The following is a 23,079-nucleotide window of genomic DNA, read 5'->3' as shown; positions in this document are numbered from 1 at the left end:
CTAGCTCTTGCCTCGGAGCCAGGAGAGGTGTCTTGGCTGAACATGGTGAAGGAGGAAGCAGCTGCTCTGTGTCACCCTGACACGGTGTTCCCTTCTTTGCCAGCAAATTACCTGCCCCAGCCTCATGGGCAGTCTGGCCTTCCTCCAGGAGGGACAGGCATGATAAGGCCCTGTGTCAGCAGGAGCTGGATGGCTGGATGGGAGAGCACCATCCCTGGGCCCTGGTGGTTCACTGCAAAATGCACACCTCCAGTGAACCCAGCACAGCCAGTGGGAATACACTGGTCACCCTTGTCCTCTGTACTGAATTCCACCCCCAGCCAGGGGTGCTGATACCATCCCTGCTCCTCTGTGTGCAGGATGGCATCCTTGAGGCTCATGCTGTCACTGCTGGTTGCAGCTCTCCTGCTGCATGTGGCCACCACGCTGAAGATCAGTGCCTTCAACATCAAGGCGTTTGGAGATGCCAAGATGTCCAACCAGACAATCGCTAATATCATTGTCTCTGTGAGTGCTGGGGGTTGAGGAGCTGTCCTAGTCACTCTCTGGGATGTACCCAGCTTGGGGCAGTTGGACATTAACTTTCTGCAGACCTCTCTCCATCCATGCATCCACCCACCCATTAATCTAGTCCACACACCCCCATCCACTCACCTATGCCTGCCTGCCTTCCTCCCACCCACCCACCCATCCATCTCTGCATCCATCCATCCGTCTGCTCTTCCCCCATCTCTCACCTGGGCCACCTCCATTCTTGCTGGTCCCCATCACCAAGATGGGTGATGCTTGGTGCTGCTCAGGTTCTTCACTCAGAGCAGCCTGCAGGTAAGGAGCTGCAGGGATGGTGGGTGGCAAACAGATGGGTGTAAAGGGGCATGGTGTCACCCCAAGGTCCTTCCAAGACAGAGGACATTGGAATCGGCAGAGGAAATCCCTGGGCTTTTAAGTCCCTGGCTGCCTTTCTGTTGACACCTTGGGAGCCCCCACAGTGCAGCCCAGGCACCCATGTGTGCCTCCATGAGCCAAGGGTGAGCAGCTCTGAGCTTGTCCCTCCAGATCCTGTCAGAATATGACATTGCCCTGGTGCAGGAGGTCCGAGACGCTGACCTGAGCGCTGTGAAGACCCTCATGGAGAAGCTCAACAGGTGACCTTGATGGCACAGGGCACCTTCAAATGGGAGGCTGGGACAAAACCCAGCTGGCATCTTGCCATGCTGGGGCACCTCTGGCTTGGCCAAAGAGAGCCTGAGGGGTGCTGGGGAGCACAGGGAGCCTTCTCTCACCCTTTCTGCATCTCACTCCCAGTGCATCCCCATACCCATATGACTATTTGGTCAGCATCCCCCTGGGTCGGACCAGCTACAAGGAACAGTACCTCTTCATCTACAGGTATGGGATGCTGCCAGGGTCCAGCATCCACTGTGTCACCTGCTGTCACCTCAGCAGCTCCCAAAGGGTGGTGAGTACCATCAGGGCTGTGGTGGGGCTGCCCTGCTCTCTTTCCTCAGATCAGACATGGTCTCTGTGCTGGGAAGCTACTACTATGATGATGGCTGTGAACCCTGTGGGACAGACACCTTCAGCAGGGAGCCCTTCATTGTAAAGTTCTCCTCACCCACCACACGTGAGCAGAGCTGGTGTCGGGATCTGCCCAGACCTGGCACAAGGTCCCTTCTGCATGGGGCTGAGCCTGGATCTATGCCTGTTAAGGGGGAGGTTGCACCCTGGAGCCCAGCTCAGAGGCTTCACTGGAGTACTTCACTGCTGTAGGGGCTTCTCCCACCCATGGGTTCCTAAGGGTCCTGTGTGCCTGCTCAGCACGGCCAGCACCACTTACTGTTTCCAACCATGTACCATCTCCCATCACCTCCCATCCTCTGTCATCTCCCACTGTGTGTTCTCTCCAGTTGCATTCTCCCAGCTGTTTCCCATTGTTTCCCATTTCCTGCCACCTACTACCAACCATCTTGTGCCACATCCTGCTATCTGCTTCCTCCAGCTGGGTGCTGTCTCCCATCCTATGCCATCTCCCATCCTATGCCATCCCCCATCACCTGCCATTTCCCACCCTGTGCCATCCCCTGCCACATGCCATCACATCCCATGAACCTCCCCAGGGCGCACACACTCTCCCAGCTCTCTCCCACCCCTGTCTCCTTCCCAAAACCACAGTGGCTTGGAAAAACTGATGGGAAACCAGCATCAAACCCCAAACCACCCATGGAGGGACACAGCTCCTCACTAGGCATTCCAGCCTGGAGGACAGGCAGACCACAGGAAGCCAATTGACCCTTCCCCTGTGGTAGCTTTGCCTGGCTGCTAGCAGGGGCTTGGGCTAGGGTGGTTCCTTGGGTATTCTGCTCCCTTCCAGTGCACTGCACCCAAGCCAGGGGCTGACAGCCACCTCTCTGGCAGAGGTGGAGGAGTTTGTGCTGGTGCCCCTGCACTCCGAGCCCAGCAACGCGGCAGAAGAGATTGATGCGCTCTACGATGTCTACACCGATGTCATCGACAAGTGGGCAACTAATGTAAGGGGTAGTGGAGAGCTCAGCTGCTCCCCAGGGAGGCTTGGTGGGCTGGGGTATGGCCACCACACATCCCAGTGGCCATCCTGGGATGGACATGACCCACAGGAAACCTCTTGCACCCACCAGAGTCGGTGCCAGCTCGGCAACGTCCAGCTGACAGCTGTTGGGTGGCTCCGCTGCCATTACTGGGGGCTTGTTTGTGCTTGGTGCCCCCTAAGGTTTTAGGGAGCCCTTAGTGCCCTGTAAGGTCCACGGGCAGGGACATGGTGTGCTGCCCCACAGAACATCATCTTCCTGGGAGACTTCAACGCCGACTGCTCCTACGTGACCAGCGCCCAGTGGCCGTCCATCCGCCTGCGCTCCCTCCGTGCCTGCGTGTGGCTCATCCCCGATGGTGCCGACACCACCGTCGCCGACACCACCGACTGTGCCTATGACCGGTGGGTACTGCAGTGGTGGCACAGCCGCTGGCACGGGGGGGACTGACGGACTCTAATGCCCCCACCATGCCCCGGCAGCATTGTCGCCTGCGGCACCGCTCTGCGCCAGGACGTCGTGCCCGGTTCCGCCACTGTCAACAACTTCCAGATGACTTTCCACCTCCAGAACAAGGATGTGAGTGAGGGGCTGGGGCACACCAGACCACTGGCACTGGCACTATGCCTCCTGGGAGTGTGGGTGGGCTCCCTATTCTCCAGGCTGTACCCAAGGGTGGCATGACCACAGCCCCTGCACTGATGCAACCCTCTGCTTGAGCATTTTGGGGGACTTTCTAAATTTTGGGGGGTGGAGTGTTGGGGTCTATGCCAGTGATGGGGGGCCCAGACAAGCTCAGCCACTTCCCTCCTTTCCCCCACACTCAGGCTTTGGCTGTCAGTGACCATTTCCCAGTGGAAGTGACCCTGAAATCCCGCTGAGCCCATCCCTATATTGGTGGCTACCAGGACACACCAGCACACACCTACATCCCTCCTGGAAGCCCACGGACTACCAATGCCAGCCAAACTGCCTGCCATTCCTGCAAGGAGCTGCTCTCTGGGGTCCTGTGGGGATGGCACACTCTCTGCTTCCATTAAAAATGAGCCTTTTCAGCCCTTGCAATTCTGGAGTGAGGGTTCCTTCAACCTCTCATATCCAAGACCCCATTTCCCTGCCAAAGGCAGTCCCACTGGGGCTGGAACCAGGGAATTCCCTGGGGCTAGGGGTCCCCTTCCATCATCAAGACACCCATGGATTGGAAAGTGCTGTTCCCCTCTGAACTGCCAGTGGCAAAAGCAGGGACACCAAAAAGGACCCAGGAGTCTCTGGTCAGGATTTGGCCACCTTGCTGTGGTGTGGGATCGTGGCTCATGGGGCCGCATCTGCCAGAGTCTGTCTAGCTGACAGGGTGCTGAGGGTGAGGGTGGGGGGAGCTGGAGGACATGAGTCAGCTCCGGGGGGTTTCATGCCTCCTGTGGGGGGTTTCGGTGCAGGCAGGGCACTGAGGGACTCTGGACTCATCCTGTGACTGGGTGTGGGGATGCGAAACCCAGCGGTGCACGCCAGAGCCTGGCAAGTCCTGACATGAGCAGCTGTCACCTCCCCATCCGCTCTGCCACCAGCTCCCTGACAGAGACACCGCTCACTCAGCTGGGGGGGCATCATGACCTGGGCTGACATCATGTCCCAGGGTGATGTCATGACCTGGGGTGACATCATGTCCTGGGGTGACATCATGTGCTGGTGTGAGGGACACCAGCCCTGCTGAGGCTGCTTTGGGTCACCAGAGGAGCTGCTTTGTGTCACCAGTGGGACTGCTTTAGGTGGCAACTGGGGCTGCTTTGGGACACCAGCAGGGCTGCTTTAAGTGACATCCGTGGCTGCTTTGGGTCACCCATGGGGCTGCTTTAAGTGACAGCCAGGGCTGCCTTGTGTCACCAGTGGGGCTGCTGGAGGGGCTTGCAGCTGTCCCTTCTTGCCAAGGCTGGCAGTGTTCAGCTTGCCTGACCCAGGCACTGGACACCCCACCATTTCCTTCTCTCCCCTCTATTTCCTTCTCTCCCCTCTAATTACCCATTCTGAATCACCCGTGTCAACACCATCACCCTTCACCTCGTGCCTGGCCACCATGCCTTATGCTGTGACCTAAGGGGTGCCACCCCAGCTGCAGCACCTCGAGTGCCACACGACCACGCAGCCCCGCTGGGATGCCCCCAGCACCGCCACACCTTCCCGGCCATCCCTTATCCCCTCAGCACAGGGGTGGCTATGCCAGCCCCGCCCTACCGCCCTGTGGCTTTTTGGTTTCCCAATGTAGGAAGGAACCCAAAGCTATGCCAAAACCCCCACGGGGGTGTCCGACTCATCCTGCTTTGCCGGCACATCCACCGGGAATAAAGCCGCCCCTCCCGCCGCCCGGGCGGCAGACGCGCTGCGCACTCGGCAAGGTAAGGATGGACCTGGGCTCCGCAACTGCAGCCGGGAACCGGGAGGGACTGGGATGAGCTGGGATGAGCTGGAATGAGGAGTTGCTCCCTTACCCCAGCAGTGGGGACTGATCAAAGATGTGGAACAGCTCAGGGTGCTGGTGGTGGTGGTGGCTGGGGCTGGCAGGAGATGGAGATATCATGACAGGGAGTAGAGCTGGGTGATCCTGGGAACTGCTGGGTGGATTCACCACAGCAGGATGAGGTTTAGCTTGCCCTGGGACCAGAGAGCCGGTAGACACCCCGTGCTGGTTCAGCGGGCTGCTCCAGGCAGGACTCATCGTGGTACCTTGTCATACACCAGGACTTTGGAAGGATCTGCATGGTTGTTTTTTTTGCTTTATCACCAAATCCGAAGCACTTTTCCAAGTTTATCTCTGTCACATTGCTGCCTCCCTGAGACTCCACCTCACTCCTGGCAGGATGGGGACTGTAGCACTGGCACTGTCCCTGCTGGCTGTGGTTCTCCTGTGCCCAGCCAGCGCCACGCTGCGCATCGGAGCCTTCAACATTCAGTCATTTGGTGACACCAAGATGTCCAACGAGGGAGTGGCAAACATCATCATCAACGTGAGTGAAAACAGTGCCACGGTGACACTGGAGCGAACCCCAAGTGTGGCTCCTGTGCCAGGGGTATGTGGGGATGTGGACACGAATGAGATGGCATCCCAGTGCCCTGGGTGAATGAAGACTTGGTGGGGTCCAAGTTGGGGTGTCACACATACCCCATGGTCCCTCTGAGCCCATGGGGACATTTGCCCTGGCCCCAACAGACATGCAGGTCCCCGTGGTGCTGCGCTCAATGTATCAAGGTGCTCAGCCGGGACATGGGTGGAAGGCAGTGACCCTGAGCTGGTCACAGGTTCCCTCTCACCATCACCATCCCTCTTGGCTCACAGGTTCTGCGCCGCTATGACCTGGTGCTGGTGCAGGAGGTGCGTGACTCCGACCTCAGTGCTGTCACCCAGCTCATGGAGGAGCTCAACAGGTACGAGTGGGGACAGGCCCAGGCTGAGACACCAGCATCAGCAGGGACAGCCAAGCTGGCTGAGCAATAAAAGGCCAGAAAAAGTAATCCATCAGCAGAGGGTTTGGTTTTGGGAAGGGGGATAGGAGGAAAATGCTGGGCTGAAGCTTTGAGCAGGCACTGGAACACCACCAGGAATAATCCAGGGAAGGGAAGGGAGATACAAGCAGCACAATCCACCTCTGAAAGCTGCCATCCCAACAGATCACACAGGATGGGAAGGAACTACAGTTCTGGAGAGCTCTGTCTGCAAAACCTAACTTGAAGTGGCAGAGATGGGGAATGAAGGGGGCACGGGCAGACAGACCCTCTCACCCTGGGACCCTGGGTATAGCAAGGAGACCATGGGATGGACCCAGCAGCAGAGGATGCTCCAAAGTAAGAAGCTCAGGAGGAAACTGGGCTACTGGGGTGGGCTAAAACTGGGCATCACAGGGTGGCAGACCCTTGGCCAGCTGGGTGCTGACCCCATTTTGGGTGAGGGGACAAGATGGAGCTGGGCAGAAAGGCAATGAGTGCTACTGAGCAGGTACATCCAGCCCATGTCCTCATACCTTTGGTGTCCCCTCCAGCAGGGCCACAAAGCAGCCAAGGCAGGGAGGGTGACGCCGGGCTCCCAGGGTGCTCATTAACCTAATTTAGCTTTGCTGCAAATGAAGGTGAGACGCGTCCCTGCAAAGAAGGGGGTGACAGGAGCCTCCCTGTGTCCTGCCTGAGGCCAGATGTGCCTGAGGAGCCACCCTGGGGTCATAGGGACAGCAGTGTGGCTTGGAGCACTAGGACCCACATCATCCCTCTGCTGGGACACATTGGGCCATGGACACAGCAGAGCAGGACTGGCTGGTGCCAACCCCATGGCTGGACCAGCCTCTGGGCATACTGAGGCCACTCCAAGATGGTATCAACCATGTCACCATCCTGCCTTTGTGTCTCTGCAGTGTGTCCAAGTCCTCGTACGACTATGAGATCAGCGGCCCCCTGGGACGGGAGAACTACAAGGAAATGTACCTCTTCATCTACAGGTAACAGGATGTGCTGCCTCCTGTCACCATGGGGCCACCAACACCATGGAGGGGACACAGGAGCTATGTCTAGCCCAGGCTCACCATCTCTTTGGTCCCACAGGACAGATGTTGTGTCCGTGGTGGACACCTATCAATATGAAGACCCCCAAGATATCTTCAGCCGGGAGCCATTCGTCCTGAGGGTCTCAGCACCCCACACCAGTAAGCCTGGGGATAAGTGATGCTGGGTGGTGACATAGGGTGGCCATGGGGCTGACACCCCTCTCCCCTGGCAGAAGTGGAGGAGTTTGTGCTGGTGCCGCTGCACTCAGCCCCGCACGATGCCGTTGCTGAGATCGATGCTCTCTACGATGTCTACTTGGCCATCATCAGGAAGTGGGGGACAGATGTGAGTGCCACCAGCATCGGCGATAGTGCTAAGTCCCAGAGACCATTCAACCCATACTGAGTCCTCACTCTGAGGCTGGTGCACGGGTGATGAGATGGGAACCCTGCTCCTGCCTTGTCCCCTGCCGGGGGTGATGCCCTGGGCCCCATAGCTGACCTCCACAGAAGGACTGGTGTGGGGGTGACCTGTTCCCCAGCCACCATGAGCTCCCCCTTCTCCCCACTGCAGAACATCATGTTCCTGGGGGACTTCAACGCCGACTGCGCCTACGTGCAGCAGAGCGATTGGTCATCGATCCGCCTGCGCACCAGCGACATCTTCAGGTGGCTGCTCCCCGACGGCACCGACACCACCGTGGGCAAGTCACACTGTGCCTACGACAGGTGAGTGACACCACAGCACCTCTGTCCCCCTCCCCAGCACCCCAGGACTCCCTGCCCACCCTGCACCACCAGCAGCCAAGAGTGGGGGCAGGAGAAGGACCCAGCAGCTCTATCCCTGACAGGATCGTGGTGTGTGGTGCCAAGCTGAAGAGAAGCATTGTGCCAAATTCAGCTGCTATCTACGATTTCCAGCGTGCTTTTCATCTGGACCAGGAGGAGGTGAGTCTGCTGGGCACTGCCAGTGTCTGCTGGGGATTAAGCAGCCTGGTGCAGCCATGTAGCTGCCACATTTAAGTGTCAGCACAAAACTGGATGTGAAGCAAGCAGCAGCTCGAGCTGGTTCCAGCCACCTGAACAAGGAGCTCAGGGTGACAAAGGATCGGTGGGTGGAAACAGAAGGGGTGAGTTGGGGTCATTGCTTGCTCCTGTAGGGAAGAGATGAAATACATAGGGCTCTTTGGTGGCCTTTCATGGGCAGGTCTCCAGGGCTTGGGAGATTCCAAGCCAACCTTCAACCACCCATAGCTGGCACAGAACTCCCAAGTGAGACATGGGAGTCTTGGAGGGCAGGTGCTCCCCTGCCAGCACCCACCCCAGGCCACACGTGGGCATCTCTTCATGAGAGGTGCCAAAACTGGAGCCTTGTGTTTGCTATGTTTGGGGTGGGGTTATCACATTCCCCACCAGCAGGCAGAAGGTTCTGGCAGCACAATCACAGCTGCCCTGCCAGCCTCACCACCATGACTCAGGGCTCACTGAACCCCTGAGTTACACTTCCCCACCTCTTGTCCTTCTCCAGGCCCTGGCAGTCAGCGATCACTTTCCGGTTGAGGTGAAGCTGGTGGCTTGAGCTCCTGCTGCCACAGACAGTGATCCAGCTCCAGCTCACACCACCATCCCATCCAGGAGCCCTGTATGCAGTCTCCTTTGAGTCCCAGTTTGGAGAAGTGTCACTGCTGGCAACGCCCAGCACGCCAACCCACCACGAACCAGAGCCTGGGGACAAGCCACCAGCCAGAAAGCAGCGACTACAGGCAGGCTGGGGAATGAAGCATCCATCTCCTACCTCATCAAAGACTTTATTGACAAATCTCATTTCACAATTAGGTGTTGGACAGGAGGGATGAGATCCAAGGACCAGCAGGCTTGGGCCACAGCGGTGTGAAGACCCTCTCCCTGTGTGTTCCTGGGAGGAGCTGAGCAGGCAGCTCTCCCTGATCTCAGGAAAGGCAGCAGTGGTGACAGGCACTCTAGAGGGACTAAGGGGAAGGGACATTTGGGGCAGCCATGGGAGCAGGAATCACTTCACCCGATGCTGACACTGCAGATGGCTTCACTGTGAAAGTCTACAGCTACTGCAGCGTTTTGGAGGGTCCCTGGAGTCCCCGGGACCAGGCCCCAGGCTGTTGGCTCCTTAACTCTTCTTCTTCTTCAGCATCTCCATGTACCTGCGGAGCGACTTCTGGATGGACTCTTTTGAAATGAAGCTGATGAAGTTCTGAATGTCCTCCTCTCGGTGAGCCACCAGGCGGTCCAGCACTGCCTTCCTCATCATGGACTTGGTGAGCTGACGGGCATGGTCTGCAGGGAGGAGAGTGAGGACAGGCAACGTGCACAGTACGCAGCCCTGGCCGGCTCTCAGCCGCTGCCGCCACGCGCAGGTGCCTCCAAACGGGGAGGTGCCACACAACAAAGGGCTCTTTGAAACAGCAGGGAAAGGTGTAAGAAAAACCCACTGGCTGGAAGCTGAACTGGATAAATTCTGACACAATAAATGATGATCTGTACCACTCAGCAGGGAGACAACTGATCTGCTAGGCCTGGGGACAAACGGTGAGCACCTCTTTCTCTTTGTACCCACCAGAAGCAGCCAAAGAGTGAAATATGATTGCACCTCCCTGCAGCACTCAGGAGGTGATGTGGGATAGGATAGCTCAGATTCAGCCCTGGCCAGTGGAGAGCCCTCTCTCAGCCCAGGAACCACATGTTGCCAGCCCTGAAGCAGCCCAAACATGCATGTGATGTCTGCACTTGCTGTCTGTCCTCACGTCCCCATTGCCATCCCCAGCTCAGCAGAGCTGTTCCAGACCACAAAGATCTGGCAGCCACCCAGCCTGTTTCCTCAACTCCATGGCAGCTTTCCTGGGGTAACACCTCCACTGCCAGACATGGAGATCCAACTTATATCTGGAGCTCAGGCACGTCTGGATTGACTCAACAGGGCTGGCAGGGTGAGCCAAGCTGGAGCCACGTGCCCTGCAAAACCAGCTCAGTGTCCTCTCGTGCCAGGGCACTGGCAAGCCCATCTCTGTTAGCCCAAGGCTGCCTGTGTTGAGCTTTCCTACCTCCCAGCCATCCACACCTTCCCTTTAAATCACCACTGTTATATAGCTCCCAGGCACCAGCCCCAGTACTGGTCCTTCCCACCCAGATCAGAGCCCCTTTTCCTCTGCCAGAGGTGCCACCCTTACCAGGAAGGGCCAGCCACTCTGCCATGACAGCTACAGCCCTCTCCTGGAGCTTCTCCTCTGGCACCAGCTCATCCACAAGGCCGATCTTGTGGGCCTCAGCTGCAGAGTGAAGGGAGCCCAGCTGGAGGGAGCGTTCAGCAACTCGGTGTCCCACAACGTTCACAAATGTGTCCTTAAACCTAGAAGAGATGGGAGGAAGAGCCATGGTCAGGGAAAGAAACACCCAGCAGCAGCTGCATGCAGATGTGGGAGCTGAGCAGGCTTGGTCCCATTCCCCAGCCATGGGTCTCCACACAGCAGCTACAGGCTCAGCCACGCTGTGCTAAGTCAGGCGAGCAGAGCCATTGTGGGTACTACAATGCTCCCCCTCCTGTCCTTGAGAGTTGCTCTACCCTCAGTGCCCAGGTCCCAGCTGTGCCTACTTGCTGTGAGGTGAAAGCTCCTCTCCAACAGCAAGTTTACACCAAAGGCCTGTGTCTCAGTACATCAGTGTCCCTATGCTTCCAGTGATCTCCACAGCCATGGGATTTTGGAGTGTATCCAGAGACAAGCCTCTTCCCAGACTGAGCCTGACCGGGGAGATCTCCCAGCATTAATTTTGGAGCTGACTAGAGAGTCAGAACTGAGATCCTTGCTGGTGAAGGATGTGAAGACATTCTGCAGCCTGAAAGCTTTTCAGATACTAGCAGAAGAGGGCAGAGAAATGAGGCTCTGTGTCCTGCAGCTGCAATTCCTGACCACCGACATACAAAGCACAACCCAGCGACCAGTTAAATTGATCAATAAACTCCTTGAAGAGGAACCCTTTTTTAAAGAGACCTACATGTGAAACAAGAAGTGGGAGGCACTGCCCTACCAGAAGGGAGCCACAATGCCCAGCTGGGCTTCATTCAGGCCAATGCTGAACTTGGGGTTCTCCACCATGATCCTGTAGTCACACGACAAGGCAACGAGGCAGCCTCCCGCTGGGCTGGACCCCTGGCAAAAAGAATGAGGGATTGAATCTAGGTCATTGTCACACACATTCCCATGGCACCAGCTCCACTGTTTCCTACAAGCAGGGAAGGCACAGAGCAGGTGTCCCTCAGGTCTCTGAGGGATTTGATTCAGAACAAGCCTAAGGAAGATTTATGGCAGGGTTTATCCTTTCATTTTTCAATGCTCAATTGTTTCTGGCATTTGCCAGCCTGGAACTCTGGGGAATTAATCTGTGTTACTCAGGTTGCAAACCCCACAGCAGAGATGTGCTGTATTTTCTTGTAACCCTACAGGAGTTTTTAACTCTACTGAAGTTTGTAACTCTTAATTGCCACAGAAAGTCCTGTCCTGAGGCTTTGTAAAACCTTCCTTTTGCACATCTCAGGGCTTGCTTAGCCCCACACAGGATGGCTGTGGGAAGCTGGTCAGAGATCCAGCTGCCTTCAAAGCCAACCTACAGACACAGAGCCATGAACTGCTAAAGCAGCACTGCCCTGGAGAATGAAAACAAGACACTGAGCAGGTAGCAACCCAGCTACAGACACTGAGGTTCAGAGGGCACTTCCCTGCTGGCCAAGAACCAAGGCTGGAGAAGCAAAACTCAGTGGTAAAAGGGCTTACAACACACTGCTGCTTGAAACTTGTGGCAGTGCCCAGCTGCCTCCCACCTTGTCCCCTCTAGTCAAGCTGTGCAGTGGCCAAGTGAGTGACCTTGGGTGACTCCTACGAGTCTTGTCAGGGACAAAGCAGCTGGTGGGCACAACAGGTGTCCTGTGGACTTCTCCTAAGCCAACTGCTCAGCTCCTCTGAATCTGCCACCAGTTGCCCTCTGAATTTTACCACTGGGCTACAGCCTTCTCCTGGTCCTTCAGCCTGGAGGACAGACTCCCAGTTGAGTTCTCAAGGCAAGCCATGGCTCTTGCTGTAGGAAACACTGTCAAGGGCACTTCAGCCCCCATGAGCAGGATTTGAATTCTGTGGAAGCTCTCCATCACAGCCAAAATGCTGCTGTAGCCCAGCAGCTTTCAAGCAGCCTGCGTGCTTCCACAAGCAGCCCCATGGTTCCACATCTGCCCACAGCCCAACGCACTGAACCACAGACACATTGCCCAGGCAGCCCCACAAATACATCCCTGTGTTCATTCCAGCACTGACAAGCCTGATTTTCTGGCTGTCCCTGCCCACATGGTGCAAACAAACCACACAAGTGACAGACTGCAGCAGGAAGGTGGAGCTGGAGGACGTACATTGACTGCAGCGATTGTCACCATGTTGGAGCCATACACTCGGAGCCATATCTCCTGCACAGCTCTCCAGAACTCAGCATAGTGCTCTGTGCTCTTCCCACACATCTCTGTGATGTCCAGGCCAGAGGAGAAGATTTTGGGAACGTTCTGGAATTGGGAAAATACAAATGTTGCTGAGAGTAACTGCTTAGGGATGACCCTTCAGCCCTCTAACATGCTCAGCCTGGCAGCCTGAGAGAAGTGGTATTTAAATCTGACACAAACCAGGGTCTTTCAGGGTTCTGGAACAAAGTCCTCAGTGCTCCCACAGCTTGGATCATCCAATCACCATGGCCTGCAAGGCTGGGACTCTGCTTGAGCACAGTTTCTCATTATCTGGGTCCCTGTGTGGGTACATCAGCCACAGAGCACACAGACTGTCCTGTCCCATGCCCAGGCACCACCTCATACCCACATCACATCTGAGAATAAACACTGGCATCTCCTAGCAGCTTGCTCTGGGCAGTCCAGGAGATCTCAAAGGACATATCAGGTTTGCAGACAAGCACTTTTGGGTCTAATGACAAATGACAATACTCAGTTGTTACTGTTCTGCTAGAAAAGGACACGGAAGAAAGCACAGCCCTTCCAGGGAGCTCATTTCCCTCCCTCTGCAACCATCAAAGCTGCCTCCCAGCAGTCTTGTGCCAGTGCCCAGGGAGCCAGAGATAAACATGAGCAAGGGAACAGCATTCATGCCTGCCAAACCGCCCCTGCCACAGCTCACCCCCTAGCCCAGGACAGCACGTACGGATGTTATGATCACGCCTCGGCAGGCCCGGTCATTCTCCAGCTTCTCCAGACTTATGCAAAACTCAGTGAGGAAGTCCAGGCTGAGGCTGTTGACTGGAGGGCTCTTGAACTTCATCATGGCAACACCTGTTCCATGGTAAACACAAAGACATCAGAACCCCTCACCACAGCAGCATGTGCTGCCTTGTCCAAGGGAGCCTTTACTTGCCTATTTCCCTGCTCGCCCAGATTGTGTCTTTCTACTCCTGGCTCTTCAAAAAGCTCACAGCAGCAAGGCCAAGAGCAATGCTCTGCCTTTGCCCAGATCTACCTGCAAGCTAGGCTCACTGAGCCAGTGGTGAACAAGCATGTGTGTAGTGGCACACTGTGTGTCCCAAAGATCTGCTAGTTCCCAACCCCAGTTCCCTTCTTTCTGGGATCACTGGATAAGGTTGATACCTCAGGGATTTCCCTAGGGGATCATAAACCTTTATAAACCTGCCAGCAGCACTGTCACCCTGGCCAGCATAGCATGAAGGGCTCCAAGCCCTTGTCCCCTTCCAAACTGTACTACTCTACCCAGAAAGGTCCTCATCAAACACAGCCATGCCCTCGAGAAAAGGCATCCTTTCTTTGGGGCAGGGATGTGGGCCCGTGACAGCTGTTCTGGCACAGGAAACCCCCAGAGATGCTTTCTGCTACTCTACCAGGTCCCTAGAGCAGGGACCCTGCGGAAGGGACATGTGGGCAGGAGACAGGGTATGAGGTCTGCCCACGGTGACAGTTAGTTGCTTGTGGCACTCCAGTAATACACAGCCACCTCAAGCGTTCATGACTAGTGAGGATCTCATCCCAAATAGCTTCTCGCTGATGGTCCTAAAAGCTGCAACAACTGGGACTCCGGTGGCTTTCCATGCCCAGGGTCGCTGTGGGACAAGCACAGAAGGGACCCTTTCTGTGTCCCACAATACCTTGTGGGCTGAGGGTGACACCGCCGAGGTGCCACATGCCCTACCTGAACTCTCATCCAGCTCCACCAGTATCTTGTTGTTGCTGAAGGCACGACACGGGGCGAGTGGGAGGCCGGGGGACTGCAGGGGTCCGGGGGACTGCCAGGCTGCTCTGCCCCATGCCGGTGGCTGGCGGCAGAGGGGCAGCACACCTGGGGGCGACAGACAGGTAGAGCAGGTCAGGGCACAGCACAGGATATGGGGATACCTTTACCCATGGCAGGAGGATATGTGGGACACTCTGACCCACTGAGGGAGGACGCACGACCGGGGACACGCTGACCCACTACGGCAGATCATGGGGCACCCTGACAAGGGCGGGGGGGACACAGGGAAGGGCTTAGGGACACCCAAGTCGCGCGGGGGGAGCACGGGGGAGACTCGGGGTGGGGGAACACGCTGACCCCCAGAGGAGAGAGGCAGAGGGACGCGAGTCCCCCCGGGGCCGGGCGCACCTGACCGGACGATTCCCCGGGCAAGGGCTGGCACCGCCGCCATCTTCTGCCGCCGGGTCAAGGGTACAGCCAGGGGGCGGGGCTTCGGCGAGCGGCCCCGCCCCCGACACTGAGGCACCGCCCCCGGCTCGCTCCGGGGTGCGCGCGTGCTGCCGCCCCGTGGCGCGGCTGCTTGCAGTGAGTGTGCTGTGCTGTCTGTACTGCCTGCCTACCTGCACTGTCCTTCTGCACTGCCCTGTCTCCTCTGCTCTGTCCTGCTTGCTCTGCTCTCCATCCAGCATGCCAGTCTCCCCACACTGCTGCCCTCTGGTAGCTGCTTCACAAGACTTGGCCCACTAGGGCCATGCACCATGGTGTCCCACTCCTTCACTGCACACACAGCTCCGTTCTCCCTTCCCGGCCTCTGTCCCGGGCAGCTAGACTCCCCGGGAGCTCCTGGGCCATGGACAGCTGGCCCCGCGGAATGCCTGGCCCGGGGTTGCAGGGTTGGCAGTCCCTGTGCTGGGCGAGGTCCATGGCAACTGCAGATCTCATTGTGGAGGCCGTGCCGGGGCACCATCGCGGCAACCAGCGCTGGCCCTGCCATGCAGGCAGAAAGCGTCCGGCAACGGAATAGTGGAGACAGTACTGACCCTCTGCTTGCTCCTTGCTGCTGACCTGTGGGGTGCCCTGACCTAGGCACCGAGGCCGATGGTTCGTCCTGGCCCCTTGCTGCTGCTGCGGTTGGAGGGGCAGCTGGGTGCTCGGGGTGTGCAGGGGATACAGTCTGACCCAGAGGTCAGGGGGGCACCTGCGTTTTGGGCTGGAATGGGAGTCAGGTAGCATCACAAGGGGCCCCAGCTGTCCTGGGCACCGAGATGGCTCGCCTGGACACCGCCGTCCGGCGATTGCACCACAGACTGAAACGGCTGGAGGGGACAGTTGGCACACTGAGCGCGCTCGCGGAGGCTGGCACCAAGCCGCGGAGGCTGGCACCAAGCCGCACAGCCTGCCAGTCACTGTGCAGAGCTGATCGATGGCAGGCGGCTGCAGCGATCACCGAGCTATCGAGCGCGCGGGAGCAGCGGCGGGTGAGGGAGGCTGGGCGGGCCGGGTTGGGGTCGGGGCCCGGTCCCCGGGGGAAGGCGCGCTCGGGGGCGTTTCTCGGGCGGTTGTGCCCGTGGCTTCATTCGTGGGCTGCGGCAAGCGGCGGCTCCGAGGGGCTAGGCCGTGCGGTGAAGCGGCGCCAGCCGGAGCAGGCCGGAGCTCGGCCGGCAGCTGCCGGCGTTCCGTGAGTGCCCCGGGGGAAGCTCCGCTGCGCTCCCCTTGAGCCCAACAGGGTGCCCCGGAGCCAGGGTGAGCTCGGGCCGTCCGCCCGGGAGCTGCTGGTCGTAGACGGTTGGTGTGCCGCGGGGGTGGTGGTGGTGGTGCTGGGCTCGGTTTGCTCCGTTCTTTGGTGTGCGGCGTGGAGGAGCCCTGGAGCTCGGAAGCGTCTTTTTTTTTGTTCGTGTGTCCTGCTAACGGTTATTTGGCGGCAGTGGCCAAGGAATGTGTCGAGATGCTTTTATTTAGTTCTGGTACTATTCAGAGTGGTTAGAGCAAGGTTTCCTGTCTGACGTAACTTGCACTGCAGGTCTACACGTCACTAGGATGTGGAGTGAGCAGCAGCACCTAGCACGGGGCTGGTCAAGGTGTGGTGTGGGTGGTGACACACACGGCACTGCTGTCTGGTTTGGGGGGGCAGATAGCACAACGTCTGTGTTGCTTTATTCTGCAGCTAAAACTAGTTAATCGCCACCTGTACGACGTGGGGGTTCTGATTTCTTGCAAGGGTTTCAATTTTTGTTTGCACATGTGCATTAATTCCAGGTTACACCTTCTGCAGCGTTAGCAGCCTGGTGGAGGACCGCGATGGCAGCTCAGATGACTGATGCTCATCGACGGTTCCTGCAGGTCCTGATGTCCCACGGGATAATGGAAGGATCAGTGGCTAGGAAGTTACACCGACGCTGCTGTGAAATCCATAAAGGTGTGTCTGTCTTTTAAAGTAGGGAGATGGAAGAACTATTCTTTTTTCCTGGTGCAGCTTACAAATAATTAGATTTCTGACATTAAAAACCTTAATGATGTGAGTATTCTTTCTCTTTCCTAGAGAAGAGAAGACTCTAGGGGGACCTTAGAGCTGTCTACCAATACCTGAAGGGATGCTTCAGGAAGGCTGGAGAGGGACTTTTCATAAGGGTGTCTAGCAATAGGGCAAGGGGGAATGGTTTTAAGCTTAGGGAGAGTAGGTTTAGACTGGGTCTTGAGAAGTTCTTTAGTATAAGAGTGGTGAGAGTGGAACAGGCTGCCCAGAGAGGTTGTGGATACCTCTTCCCTGGGGGGCACTCAAGGCCAGGTTGGATGAGGCCTTGAGCAGCCAAGTCTACTTGAGAGGCATCCCTACCCATGGCAGGGAGCTTGGAGGAGATGGTTTCTGAAGTCCTTTCCAATGTTGTTATTTACTTTCAGTTTACTATGCCCATGACAAACTGGATGATTTCATCAGCACTATCAACAGGCACCTGCAGCCCCTGTTCATGCAGGTCCGGAAGGGGCTGTCGGAGAGCGACGGGAGGGCACATTATGCCTTGGTGAGTTGGTGACGCGCTGCTGTTGCATGGCTAGTGATGGAGAGCAGAAGTCTGCACAGCTTCCCATGGTAAATGGGCCAAAGCATCTAGATAAAGCTGCCCCAACTGTCATCTTTGGGTGTTAGACCAAGATACCTTCTGTCTTTCCTTGCAGTGTATCTGTGACAGAACTGCTGTCTGGGGAAAACAGAGAGGATCCCAAATTGAAGGCTGTGTGTGCCAGCAGGCTTCTTGCTCTAAGCAGTGTCCTGTGTGGTTTAATGTGGGGCTCTTCCACTGTTCCACTGGCAGCTGCTGTAGAAGCTGCTGGTAGAGCTGAGAAGTGGGAGGATAAAGTGGCAGCAGCCTTGGTGCATGGAGATGGAACAGGAGGGAGTGCAGCAGGTTCTTATTTAGCCTAACCACTGCTTAAGTGCTGAAGTGAGGTTTCTTTTTCACAGGAGACATTATCTCTCGAGATTAATTTTTAAACTAGAAAACACCCTTTATCCTGCTCTTGTCAGACCCCACCTCCAATACTGCATCCAGTTCTGGTGTCCCCATCATAAGAAGGACACTGAGTTGTTGGAGTGAGTCCAGAGGAGGCCACAAAAATGATCCAAGGGCTGAGGCACCTCTGCTATGATAGGCTGAGGGAGCTGGGGTTGTTCAGCCTGGAGAAGACTCTAGGGGGGACCTTAGAGCTGCTTTCAAGTACCTGGCATAAAAGGGTTGATGAGACATGACCTCTAACAAGTTTCTCTCAGTGCCTGCAATGTGTGTCAGAAAGGGGAGGTTATACACACAGGAGGGATTCTGACATAACATCAGCTGCTGCTTTCAACTTTACTGGGTCATTTTGTCAGTTATTATAATTAGTGCTAATAGATAGCACTAGCAAGTGCAAGAAGACTACGAAATATCAGTAACTTCAGCACAGGGAAACAAAATGGTGTGTTCTAACATAGCTACTGTTCCTGTCCAGCAGTGTCCTGGTGCAATAGATCAGATCTAGGGGCAGGTGGGATTGTTTGAAGAGCTTGGACTGGGCAAAGGCAATTGTGGAGAACGTGTGGCTGGAAGATCAGGGGTTGTAAAGAAAGGACTTGTGTTACTGAGTGCCATCTTTAAGGAGCAGCCTCTTTCATGGCATTTAAAGAAGTGACATTTCTGTCAATTTTAAGGTGATGCATTCTTTACCCCAGAGGCTCTTTCACACAGGCCCTCTGCTTTCAGTTTAAGGTTTTTTGCTGTTGGTTTTTTTCTTTGCAGGTGAATTTGGCAGAAACTGAAATAACTAAAATGGCATCTGACTATGCAGAAAATGAACTGGAACTGTTCAGAAAAACAGTAAGTATCTCAGTTCTTAATTAGTAAATCTGTGAAGGTACCACCTCAAAATGAACAGAAGTGAAAATGGGTGGTTGAGGAATTGGTTGCCATCATGCCAGAATGAATGGGGGACAGGGATGATGATTCCCTGTTGCAGGTCAGTTTGTTGTGGGCATAGCAAACTGAAAGTTAAAGAAGTTGGAAGGGGACATGGAGATCATCTACTCCAAACTCCCTGCCATGGGCAGGGATGCCTCAACTACACTTGGCTGCTCAAGGCTTCATCCAACCTGGCCATGAATGCCCCCAGGGAGGAGGCATCCACAAACTCCTTGAGCAGCCTATTCCAGAGTCTCGCCACCCTCCTATTGAAGAACTTCTTCCTAAGATCCAGTCTAACCCTACTCTTTCTCAGTGTAAAACCATTCCCCCTTGTCCTGTCTCTGGAAAGTCCCATCTCCAGCCTTCTTGTAGGATCCCTCAGGTATTAGAAGGCTGCTCTAAGGTCCTCCCAGAGTCTTCTCTTCTCTAGACTGAATGCCAGCTCCCTGAGCCTGTCCTCATAGCAGAGGTGATCCAGCACTTGGATCATCTTTGTGGCCCTCCTATGGATCACTCTAACAGCTCTGTGTCCTTTTTGTGATGACAACACTAGAGCTGGATGCAGTATTTCAGGTGGGGTCTCACAAGAGGAGCAGAATCCCCTCTCTTGCCCTGCTGGCCACACTCCTCTTTCTGCAGCCCAGCACACAGCTGCCTGCTGGGCTGCCTGAGGGCACTGGTGGCTCATGGGGAGCTTCTCAGCAACCAACACTTGCAAGTCTTTCTTCAGAGGTGCTCTCAATCCACTCTGCACTCAGCCTGGGTTTGTGCCTAGGGTTGACCCAACCCAGGTGCAGGACCTTGCACTTCAACTTGTTGACCCTCATGCAGTTGGCACTAGCCCACTTCTCAACCCTGTCAAGATCCCTCTGGATGGATCCCTCCACGTGTGTGGATGCTAAAAAAACTGCACATTAAGGTGTGCCTTCTCTAACTGCATGGTTCTTAACGGTTGGATTTGTTTCTTTCTCTGCAGATGGACCTAATAATATTTTCAGAAAATGGCTTTGCCTCTTCTACAGATATTTTAAACTTGGCTGACCAACTTCAGACTAAGAAAATGAAGAAGAAGGAAGCAGAACAGCTGCTGAAAGTTTTTGTGGATGATAAGTGGCTCTCTGAGGTGATAAAAACACTTTTCAGTGTTTTTGTACTAGGTCCAGCTATTTTGTTGTGGATGTGGTGGCTGAAACTGGAGCTGTCCTTTAATCAGTGACAGCAAAAATGCCTTTGTGGGACCCATGCTTCTTGCTGCTGCAGTGATCTTTGCAGAAAAGGCAGTACACTGACAAGGAAAAATTCCTTGTAAAGGTCTATACAGGACAGCATGGGTTTGGTTCTTGCACCTGAGCTGGGTGGTTTGTGTAGAGCCCTGTGCTGCAGCACACAGGCATCCTTCATGCACATCACAATGGCATACCTAAACTTGGAGCAAGAGCTGGGGAAAGCTCTTCAGGGTGATCAGTGCTGTCACCCTGAAAAGCAGAGGCCAAACCTGTTGAATACCAGAAATGCATGAGTGACTGTGCATGGTTCTGAATCCTTTTCTTGGTGAGGGAGAAATTGAGATGAGCTTACCAGGTGGTCACTGCACTAACTTGCAAACACAAGTCAGACCTCAATCCTTCCTCTCCTGGATTTACTGCATGGTAGATCAGCAACCTGCTGCCACACATTTACTTATATTGGAGTGGTTTAGCAGAGATTTCCAAATGATACCTCAGTAAATGCCTAGATTTTCCTGGAAGCCAGTAGGTTTTCTGCTACTGTGCAAATGAAGGGTCCCAAGACTGCATGTCTTTAAGGAGAGCATGCTTGTTCATCTGTACCTTCCAAGGAGTAATCTCTGCTAAAGGTCTGAGGCCTTTATTCTGATCATCTAAACAAATGAGCTATTCCAGAGCTATTTCAGCTTTGCATTCTATCAGTTGGCAGCATGTTAGTTTCACAATGGCAGAAGACTCAGGGATGTCAAACGCTTGCTAGCAGGTGGTTAGAAAGGTCACAAAAGGTACAAGGAATTAAAATACTTGTCTTGCCACTTATTTCCTTAGAGAGATGGAGAATACACTCTGCATACTCGCTGCATCATCGAGATGGAACAGTACATTCTCAGCAACTACCAAGATGTGGCAAGGAAGTGCAACATCTGTCACAGCCTTGCCATCCAGGTAATGCTGATTATCTCAGTAGCCATCTGCTGATGCATTTAGGTGGTTGTAGCTGAAGTCTGCAATACTTGGAGTACTAGGCAGGCACTGAAGAATTTTGGCCTTGTCACCTGGTGCCATGTATGAAAAGAAAAGAACTTGGAGCAGGATCTGCAAGTATAAACCTGGAGGAAGTGAACTCCCCCAGTGAGGAACACTATTCTGATTCTTGCTTTCCAAAGCCAGCAGGCTAGAGACAGTCCCTTAGTCCCTCATCCTTAAGTAGGTGGAACAGTTAAGTATTAGCTCTCTTATGGTTGGACTTTACAAACACACGATACATGTTCATCTTTGGTCCTGGGGTTTTGGCTCAGCAATGGTACCTTGGACTTGAGAAGGAACAGGAACACTTAGATACAGCATGCTGAAGCACTGGCTTTTGAAAGCTGGCAAGCTGCAAGTTCAGTCTTGTGTAAGTGGTTGCAGCCTGAAGTCCTGTTCCAAAACTAGTGCATTCCTTTGCTCCTTGACCTGCATCTTCTCATCTTCCCAACACAGAATACTTCAGGTTGGAAGGGACTTTAGAGGTATCAGCCTCCCTGCCATGGGCAGGGACACCTCTCAACTAGACTTGGCTGCTCACCCAAGCTGGCCTTGAGCACTGCCAAGGAGGAGGCATGAACAGCCTCCCTGGAGAGCCTATTCCAGAGTGCCACCACCCTCATACAGTAGCCCAGCACGTGATTTGCATTCTGGGCTGCACAAGTGCACTGCCAGCCACGGTGAGCATCCCATCAACATTCCTAAGCCTCTTCAGGGTTACTCTCAACCCACTCTGCACCCATGTTGCCAGGTTACTTTTTCCATCCCCATTGGGTCTCCTTTCTTGCACCTAAATAGGCCACTCTTATCTTTCAAGAGAAGTCTTGTCTTGTCCTAGTTTCCAGGAAGCCACCTCCTTTTATCATCAGCTTTGACTTTTGGTGGGCACCAACTGCTCTACATGCAGTTTTCTGTGGCACAAGCAGCATGTAGCTGCCACCCTCTTGTGGCAGCTTTATGTTGAATGCGGGGGGGACAGGTTAGAAAGACTCTTTTTTAATGAACACTTTTGATTTCAGAGCCAAATGTGTGAATCCTGTGGAATTAGAATGCATTTGCCTTGTGTCAGAAAGTACTTCAGAGCTCAGACTGAACCACGCTGCCCTCAGTGCAACGATTTCTGGCCTTTTGACACCTCAGGTACCAAACAACCCATGCTAAAAAAACCACCAAGTAAAAAATGGAGTGTAATACTAGAGACTGGGATGTGATTCAGGAGCAGTGCCTCTGTTATTTGTACTGTAGTTGGACAGCAGGCATTTCAGTTGTGTGTTTCAGACAGTAAAGCATCCAGAGGCAGCACTAAGCCCTGAAGTGCACAACTTCAGTGCAGGTCCTGGACACATGGTTTCAAAAATCCTTAAAGATTGAGGGAAGTTTGGGGCAGGTAGGGGACAGACACAACACACAACACTAAACTTGTGGAAATAGTGAGCCCCCAAGGGGCAGTCTCTTGGAATTCCTCTATTTAGCCAGGGAAACTGGGCATTCTCAATAGGCACCCAAGGATATATAAAGCAATCTAAATATATAAACCATGATTATCCTTTTTGTGTGTCATTAACTAATCTTTTGGTTTCTTTACAGGTACAAGTCCAGTAGACTCCCCCTCACCATCCAAAACAGGGAGAGCAGAAAAGAGCTTCACTCTCGGCTCAAGATGATGCCAGTCAAATTTCCCCACTCCTACAGTTTAGCCAGACCTTAAGATGGCATTCACTAGTAAGAGGGCATTGTTCAGTGTGCCTGGTGTTCCCTGAAGTGTTAATTATCTCACAATAAAACTATCATTACCTTCCTCTTCTCCTGCAGTTCCATCTGCACAGTATTTGAAGCTGCTTTGTGTAGAGTTCTTCACGCTCCAGGGCTGAGACTCATGTTTGGGAATGAAAGATACAGGTGGTCTTAAGCCAGCCCTCCCAAGTTCATCCATGCAGGGCATCTGTCACCAGAAGCTCTTCTGGGCAACAGTGTCCCTGTTTTGTACAGCTTCAGTTAACAACTGGAAAGGAAACTGAGCTTCCAGCAGATGAAAAATCAGTGCAGTACTTGAG

General features: G+C 54.6%; 4 protein-coding genes across 5 annotated transcripts; 3 read left to right on the top strand and 1 right to left on the bottom strand.

Moving 5' to 3' along the window:
- Nucleotides 1-360: 360 nt before the first annotated feature.
- On the top strand, nucleotides 361-5,031 carry LOC104300277 (deoxyribonuclease-1). The gene is made up of 8 exons (XM_054180552.1): nucleotides 361-507; nucleotides 1,057-1,145; nucleotides 1,306-1,389; nucleotides 1,509-1,624; nucleotides 2,416-2,528; nucleotides 2,811-2,968; nucleotides 3,047-3,143; nucleotides 4,825-5,031. Exons 1-8 carry the CDS (start codon nucleotides 361-363, stop codon nucleotides 5,029-5,031), a joined length of 1,011 nt encoding a protein of 336 aa, XP_054036527.1.
- Nucleotides 5,032-5,416: 385 nt separating this feature from the next.
- Nucleotides 5,417-8,666, top strand: LOC104300302 (deoxyribonuclease 1 like 2). Its single transcript, XM_009900558.2, has 8 exons — nucleotides 5,417-5,563; nucleotides 5,893-5,981; nucleotides 6,959-7,042; nucleotides 7,146-7,246; nucleotides 7,321-7,433; nucleotides 7,662-7,816; nucleotides 7,939-8,035; nucleotides 8,616-8,666. Exons 1-8 carry the CDS (start codon nucleotides 5,417-5,419, stop codon nucleotides 8,664-8,666), a joined length of 837 nt encoding a protein of 278 aa, XP_009898860.1.
- Nucleotides 8,667-8,863: 197 nt separating this feature from the next.
- On the bottom strand, nucleotides 8,864-14,791 carry ECI1 (enoyl-CoA delta isomerase 1). Its single transcript, XM_054180551.1, has 7 exons — nucleotides 14,749-14,791; nucleotides 14,299-14,445; nucleotides 13,303-13,430; nucleotides 12,513-12,659; nucleotides 11,144-11,265; nucleotides 10,288-10,466; nucleotides 8,864-9,397 (listed from the first exon to the last, which is right to left on the bottom strand). The coding sequence occupies exons 1-7, from the start codon at nucleotides 14,789-14,791 to the stop codon at nucleotides 9,231-9,233; spliced, it is 933 nt and encodes a 310-aa protein (XP_054036526.1). The 3' UTR covers nucleotides 8,864-9,230.
- Nucleotides 14,792-15,735: 944 nt separating this feature from the next.
- NSMCE1 (NSE1 homolog, SMC5-SMC6 complex component) lies at nucleotides 15,736-22,895 on the top strand. Of its 2 annotated transcripts, none has more exons than XM_054180473.1 (8): nucleotides 15,736-15,818; nucleotides 16,597-16,756; nucleotides 17,239-17,360; nucleotides 18,612-18,689; nucleotides 19,750-19,896; nucleotides 20,828-20,944; nucleotides 22,045-22,165; nucleotides 22,613-22,895. In XM_054180473.1, exons 2-8 carry the CDS (start codon nucleotides 16,639-16,641, stop codon nucleotides 22,687-22,689), a joined length of 780 nt encoding a protein of 259 aa, XP_054036448.1. In that variant the 5' UTR covers nucleotides 15,736-15,818; nucleotides 16,597-16,638; the 3' UTR covers nucleotides 22,690-22,895. The 2 variants fall into 2 exon arrangements, with proteins under 2 accessions (XP_054036448.1, XP_054036447.1); XM_054180472.1 differs by having other exon boundaries at nucleotides 15,753-15,818; nucleotides 16,613-16,756.
- The last annotated feature ends 184 nt before the right edge of the window (nucleotides 22,896-23,079 follow it).

Source organism: Dryobates pubescens, chromosome 4, assembly GCF_014839835.1.
Source record: "Dryobates pubescens isolate bDryPub1 chromosome 4, bDryPub1.pri, whole genome shotgun sequence".
NCBI classification, from domain to species: Eukaryota; Metazoa; Chordata; class Aves; order Piciformes; family Picidae; genus Dryobates; species Dryobates pubescens.
This window is presented reverse-complemented; position numbering and strand designations above follow the sequence as displayed.

Coding starts and splice junctions, on each gene's coding strand:
- LOC104300277 (XM_054180552.1), top strand. CDS start 361: ATGGCATCCTTGAGGCTCATGCTGTCACTGCTGGTTGCAGCTCTCCTG. Junction 1,146..1,305: donor CTCATGGAGAAGCTCAACAG/GTGACCTTGATG, acceptor TCTCACTCCCAG/TGCATCCCCATACCCATATG. Junction 3,144..4,824: donor TCCACCTCCAGAACAAGGAT/GTGAGTGAGGGG, acceptor TTCCCAATGTAG/GAAGGAACCCAAAGCTATGC.
- LOC104300302 (XM_009900558.2), top strand. CDS start 5,417: ATGGGGACTGTAGCACTGGCACTGTCCCTGCTGGCTGTGGTTCTCCTG. Junction 5,982..6,958: donor CTCATGGAGGAGCTCAACAG/GTACGAGTGGGG, acceptor GTGTCTCTGCAG/TGTGTCCAAGTCCTCGTACG. Junction 8,036..8,615: donor TTCATCTGGACCAGGAGGAG/GTGAGTCTGCTG, acceptor GTCCTTCTCCAG/GCCCTGGCAGTCAGCGATCA.
- ECI1 (XM_054180551.1), bottom strand. CDS start 14,791: ATGGCGGCGGTGCCAGCCCTTGCCCGGGGAATCGTCCGGTCAG. Junction 13,431..14,298: donor GGAGCTGGATGAGAGTTCAG/GTAGGGCATGTG, acceptor ACCATGGAACAG/GTGTTGCCATGATGAAGTTC. Junction 12,660..13,302: donor GAGGCGTGATCATAACATCC/GTACGTGCTGTC, acceptor TCCCAATTCCAG/AACGTTCCCAAAATCTTCTC.
- NSMCE1 (XM_054180472.1), top strand. CDS start 15,764: ATGGCAGGCGGCTGCAGCGATCACCGAGCTATCGAGCGCGCGGGAGCA. Junction 15,819..16,612: donor GCGCGCGGGAGCAGCGGCGG/GTGAGGGAGGCT, acceptor CACCTTCTGCAG/CGTTAGCAGCCTGGTGGAGG. Junction 16,757..17,238: donor CTGCTGTGAAATCCATAAAG/GTGTGTCTGTCT, acceptor ATTTACTTTCAG/TTTACTATGCCCATGACAAA.